Source organism: Chlorella variabilis (assembly GCF_000147415.1).
Source record: "Chlorella variabilis unplaced genomic scaffold CHLNCscaffold_69, whole genome shotgun sequence".
Taxonomy (NCBI): Eukaryota; Viridiplantae; Chlorophyta; class Trebouxiophyceae; order Chlorellales; family Chlorellaceae; genus Chlorella; species Chlorella variabilis.
The window spans coordinates 1,457-6,868 of NW_005435022.1; the positions used below are offsets into that span (position 1 = coordinate 1,457).

General features: G+C 69.3%; 3 protein-coding genes across 3 annotated transcripts in view; 1 reads left to right on the forward strand and 2 right to left on the reverse strand.

Moving 5' to 3' along the window:
• The window catches only part of CHLNCDRAFT_144050 (hypothetical protein), a gene marked incomplete at both ends in the record, with an annotated part of 2,874 nt that extends 1,307 nt beyond the window's left edge, over positions 1 to 1,567 (reverse strand). Inside the window, 5 exons of the mRNA XM_005852243.1 lie at positions 7 to 33; positions 316 to 406; positions 759 to 976; positions 1,234 to 1,318; positions 1,440 to 1,567. Coding sequence (XP_005852305.1) covers positions 7 to 33; positions 316 to 406; positions 759 to 976; positions 1,234 to 1,318; positions 1,440 to 1,567 — 549 coding nt within the window. The remainder of the gene's footprint in view (positions 1 to 6; positions 34 to 315; positions 407 to 758; positions 977 to 1,233; positions 1,319 to 1,439) is intronic.
• Positions 1,568 to 1,681: 114 nt separating this feature from the next.
• On the forward strand, positions 1,682 to 3,584 carry CHLNCDRAFT_144051 (hypothetical protein; the record flags this gene model as incomplete). Its single annotated transcript, XM_005842703.1, has 4 exons — positions 1,682 to 1,722; positions 2,606 to 2,665; positions 2,767 to 3,207; positions 3,422 to 3,584. 4 exons carry the CDS (start codon positions 1,682 to 1,684, stop codon positions 3,582 to 3,584), a joined length of 705 nt encoding a protein of 234 aa, XP_005842761.1.
• A 372-nt stretch (positions 3,585 to 3,956) lies between these two features.
• The window catches only part of CHLNCDRAFT_55668 (hypothetical protein), a gene marked incomplete at both ends in the record, with an annotated part of 2,451 nt that continues 995 nt past the window's right edge, over positions 3,957 to 5,412 (reverse strand). The window contains 5 exons of the mRNA XM_005852244.1: positions 3,957 to 4,024; positions 4,162 to 4,269; positions 4,451 to 4,551; positions 4,748 to 4,814; positions 5,096 to 5,201. Of these exons, the coding sequence (XP_005852306.1) occupies positions 3,957 to 4,024; positions 4,162 to 4,269; positions 4,451 to 4,551; positions 4,748 to 4,814; positions 5,096 to 5,201 (450 nt within the window). The remainder of the gene's footprint in view (positions 4,025 to 4,161; positions 4,270 to 4,450; positions 4,552 to 4,747; positions 4,815 to 5,095; positions 5,202 to 5,412) is intronic.

Below are 5,412 nucleotides of genomic sequence, written 5' to 3' on the forward strand. Positions count from 1 at the left end.
CGTCACAATCATCACAATGTCCACCGCAATCGTCTGCCACACTGCGGCAGAGGCCACACACGCACGCACGCTGCCACGTCAGCAGGGCACGCTCGGGCTGCCCCGGCCGCTCCCATGTGCTGCAACCTCTGCTGCTGCAGACGCAGGTGCTGCACCTGCGTCTGCTGCAGCAAAACGTCCACGCTGCACACGCACTCCACCCACCCCCCTCGGCTGCCGCCGCCAGCCAGCCGCCTGCAGGCGCTGCCGGCACGCCAGGCAGCGGGCGGCCTCCCCGGCAGGCGGTCGCGGCAGGCGGCAGGCGCGGTGGCCGACCAGCGCGGCCCACACCTGCGTAGCCGTAAAGTCTGAGATCATGCTGAGGGCGTAGAGCATGATGGGGGTGGCGTGGGCCCACATGACGTACCTGCGCAGGTGGGGGCTAAGGGGTTTAGGGTTGAGGGTTGGGGAGTGGAAGAAAAGGGAGCAGGGAGCGGGGGCAGGACGGCGCACGCAGCAGTGCGGCGCACACAGCGGAGGGCAGCCCTCGGCGATGACCAGCACTCGGCTGGCGGCGCACGCAGCTGAGTGCTGGCCGCCGCCGGTGCACAGGTTGGCTGCCGCGGCGCCCGGCGCGCCCCCCGCCAGCCATTGGCCCGCCTCCCCGGCCCGCCTCCCCCCTCTGCAAGCGCCTGCCACAGCCACGTGCAGCGCAGCACGGCCGCCACAGCCACAGCGCCACACACACACGCGCGCGCGTGCGTCCCCGCCGCCCGCACCTCAGCAGCGAGATGGGCCTGCCGGTGGCCGTCACGTAGATGGGCGCCGACTGCTTCCAGGCCAGGAACTCGTACACGAAGGCCACCCCCGAGATGAAGACGGCCAGGAAGCAGAGCTGGCGCTTGACGGGGCGCCGCTCAAAGGCCAGCGCCAGCAGGTTGAGCAGCACGGCGGTGGCAAAGGCCACCATGGGCCACATGTATAGCGTGGGAGGCACCTGCGGCCCTCATCGGGAGGCGGGCGTTGGTTATGGTCGATGCGGCGGCCCTCCTGCTGCCCTTCAGCCGCGGCCCTCATCGGGAGGCGGGTTGGGTGCGGTCGATGCGGCGGCCCTCCTGCTGCCCTTCAGCCGGTGGCTAGCTGCCAGCGGCAGGCTGGGGCCTGAGAAGTGCAGCGCGCCGCGCCGCACGCGCGGGCGACGGGCGGCGGCACTGCAGCGGCGGGCGCGGGCGCTGCGGCGGCGGCCGGCCGCACCTGCTCGTAAAAGTCGCGGGCGGCGGCATAGTCGGGATGGCCGCACAGGTACAGGATCCAAAAGGCATAGGACAGGGCGCTGATGCTGCAGGCGCGGGGAGGGCGAACGAGCAAAATTGCTGGGGGGTCGGGCAGGGGCGGCGGCGCTCGGGCCGAGCGGCGGCGGCCACACAGCCACCAGGCGGGGCTCCTGTCTGCATTTTTACCTGACGTATGTCGCGGCTCGGCTAAAGTGCAGCCTCTTGTCCGGCATCGCCTCCTCCACGGTGTCATCCATGCACTGTGGCGCGCTCGGGGCCGCCTCAGCGGGCGGCTGCGCCTTGGAGGCGGGCATGAGGTCCCGGCCGCCGGCAACTCCCGAAGCGGGCCACCGCCGCTATTTCACGGCGGCCATGGTGGTTTTCCCAGGCCACACGAGTCCTAATACTCGCAGCAAGCGTTGCGGGTCATGAATGTGTGCGTGATAGCGCTGCTGGGGTCAACATTTGTGTGAGTGCCAGCTTGGAAAAGTACACTGTGGCTCCCTTGTGGCTACAGCCGCCACTAAGGGTTCTTGGATCCCTCTTGCATGCCTGCATGCAGGTAGCTACATTGGGCGACTTCCAAGGTGTGGTGGGGCTGGCAGCGCACAGTCGCAAATGTCAGCCACCGCCTACCGGCAGCAAACCAAACAGACACACACACCAGTGCACAGCACCCGCCATCCAGGCATGCAAGCACTCTGTGCATGGTGCAACAGCTTTGTAGCACAGCCTGCAGACCCGCACAGGGGCTAGAGCTTTGTGCGGTAGGCGGCCACTAGAGCGGTGCGCTGTAGAGTCGTCGAGAGCCCAACAGCGCCAACAGCCCAACAGCTCCAAAACACCACTATGTTTCAGTCTATTTTTGCAGTAGCGGGTGAGTGGGCAGCTACACGACGCACCCCCGTGGTGCCCAGCCGCTGGCGGCGCCTAGCTGGCGGCGGCCGCCTGCATGCGCACTTCAAATGGCTTGCCAAGCGCCCGGCCTACTTCACCGTTTGCTGCCGCCTTTCCCGCGAGTCTTCAGGTCACGCATCTCGACCATCTCAGCTGGACTTTCAGAAGTCTTGCCCGCGCTTCTCCTCGAAGCAGGAGACTCCAGAAACCCTCCAGAAGCGCTGCACAGCGCTGCGCAGCCGCCGGAAGCCGGTCACTTGAGAGCGCGCGGCGCAACCCTCACCTGACCGAAACCGCGCCACCATGTGAGTCCCCGTCGCCGCAGGCAGGCTCGAGGCGCCTGCGGCGGCGGCGCCAGGCTGCCCTGCCGCCGTCTGGTGGGCGCTGGCAGGCGGCCGCGCCGCCGCGCCGGCACTCTGCTCCCAGCCCTCCTCCTCCTGCTCCTGTGTGCGCAGGCCGGCCACGGTCCGCACCCGCGGCGTCCTCAAGGCGTCCACCAACCGCGTGCGCACCAGGTGGGGTCCCGCCGGCAGCCCCGGCGCGCCTCGTGCCGCCTCCTCGACGCCGCACGGCGCCCCGTGCTCACCGCCGCCTCCTCCCGCCCTCCCGCCTGCAGCACCGCGCTGCAGGGAAACTCGATGTGGGAGAACGTGATCGGCATCACGGAGCAGCAGGCGGGCACCAACACGGGTGTCGAGGCCCTCATCAACGCACCCACCATCGGCGGCGGGCGCAAGGCCACGCAGGCGCGGCGCCAGGCGGCGGCGGAGGCCGTCATGGCCACCGGCGGCTTCGACACCTCCATCACCAACTATCAGTCGCTCCTGGCCATCGCCAAGCAGCAGGGCGCGGTGGGGCAGGGCTCCCGCGGTGCCTGCAAGGTCTGCGGCCAGACGGGGCACCTGACAAAGCAGTGCCGCAACGCGGTGGCCGCGGGCGGCGGCGGCGGCGGCGAGGAGGAGGGCGGCGGCGCGCCCGTGGCGGCGCTGCCGGAGCCGGGCAGCGACGGCGGGGACAGCCTGGACTTCAGCGACAGCAGCGACGAGGAGCTGCGCAGGTGCGCCTCGGGGCGATGGTCGGGTGTCGCTGGCGGGGTTGTTTGCGCTGCGTCTTCTGTGGGTGGGGCGTGGCATGGCAGGGCTCGTGCCCGTGGGGGGCTACAGGTGAGATTAATGGGCAGAGCGGCAGCTCGCCGGGTTGCGTGCCACGCAGCAGCGCATGCGGCTCGCCCGTGCTGCCGCCCAACCCGCTGTCGCCGCATGGCTGCGCAGGAAGAAGCGGAAGAAGGAAAAGCGGCGCAAGGAGGAGCGCAAGGAGAAGAAGCGGCGCAAGGAGAAGCGGCACAAGAAGGAGAAGAGGAGCAAGAAGGAGAAGAAGGAGAAGAAGCGGCGGCACAGCTCGTCGGGCAGCAGCAGCAGCAGCGAATCCGACTGAGGGCTCTGCTGCGAGCTGCAGCTGGCTAGGGCACTTGTGGACTTTACTGTGGTGCATAGCCAGCGAGCTGCAGCTGGCTGTACATGCACGAGCTCCTGGCTGCTCGTGGCTCGGCACCGGCTGCTGCTGCTGAAGCGGCCACCTGATGCCAGTGGCAATGCCGGTGCCACCGGGGCGCTTGCCCCCTCGTTGTGTTTGATGCTCACTTCTCCTTGCTCCCATCCTCTGCTGCTTCCTGTTCTTGCTGCCACCTGACCAAGTCTCTCCCTCCAGCTGTAAGCCACATGTTTGTGAACCACAATTAAACAGAAGGTGCGAGGCGGTTGTTAGCTGCTGCTGGTGCCGGCCGGTAATGCACCACCGTCCGGCCCCTCACTGCGTGCTGTTGAAGAACTGGTATACCAGTACGTGGCGGTACTCCTCCCCAGGGCGCAGTACCACTGCAGCGGTGGTGGTGGTGGTGACAAGGCAGGGCGCCGTCAGCAAGCATGCACACAGCAACGCCTGTGGCTTGCTTCTCTCGGGGCCCAACAGCCCGCCATCCTGCCGAGCAGCTCCACAGAGCAGCCAGCCGCACCTGAGGGGAAGTTGGGCTGGTTGATGGCGTTGGGGAAGCCCTGCGTCTCCAGGCACAGCCCCGCGTGCTTGTTGTAGGTGGCGCCGCCCTTGCCCCGCAGGCTGCCATCTGCGACACAGGGGCGGGGCGTGGGGGCATGCGCGGGCGTGGGTGGGTGGGAGGGAGGGAGGACGGCTCCCCTAGGCGCTGCACCCGCAGCAGCGGCGCAGCAGCGGCGCATGCTCCCCGCCCTGCATCCTTGGTGGACCTACCTCTGCCCTCACCCCGCCACCGCACTTTCCTCCCCCACCTAGAGAGTTGCCCGAGTAGAACTGCACCCCCGGCGTCGTGGTGAGCACGTGCATGCCCCGCCCCGACTCAGGATCCACGAGGGTCGCCGCCAGCTGGGGCCTGCAGGCAGGGCAAGGGCGAGGGTGGAGCTGCGCGGAGCGGCGACTGTCGGTGGTAGCGGCAGCGGGGCGGGCCAGCAAACAGAGGCAGGGAGGAGGCGTGTGTGGGTGCCCAGCCGGGCTTGGGCAGCCAGCAGCCGGCGCCGGGAGCCGGGCAGCAGGCCTCGCACGCGTCTGAGGCCATGCCACCGTGGCACTTGTCCCTGGCATCCGGCCCCAGCCCAAACAGCACATAGTTGTGATCGTAGCCGCCAGGGGCGGGGCCTGCGGGGCAAGGGCCGGGCCGGGGCGGGCAGCGCAGCAGCGCGGCGGGCGGTCGACGGGAGGACGGTGCTGCTGTGGGCGCCTGGACGGGACGGCATGGAGGGCCGCTGCTGGGGTTTCGGGTGTTCAGGCGTGGGGGCAGGGTGTGCTGGAGGCGGTAGCGGGGCCGGCCAGCCACGAAACAACATAGCCAGTTGCCGCCCTGCCAACCCCCCCCACCACCACACCACCGCCTCCTCCGGGCACCCCGCCCCCCACCCCCCACCCCCCCACACACACACCTGGCACATCCTCGATCCGCTCCCCCACCGTGTGCGGCGAGGTGAAGTCAAAGGGCGTGCCCCGCACAGGGGCAATGTCCCCGGTGGGGATGGACACATCGTCCACCTGTTCAACAAGCAGGGTACAGGCAGAGGGGCAAGGCAGGGCAAGGCAGGGTAAGGCAGGGCACAGCAGGTCGGCAGCCGGGAGTTCGCCGCCCCGGCCGCCGGCGCAATACGCGAGCCTGTGGCGGGCCGCTGCAGCTGCTGCAGCCCGACTGGCGGGCATCCCCACACCCGCAGCCCGCCCCACAGCCATACCATCCATCGAACCGCCG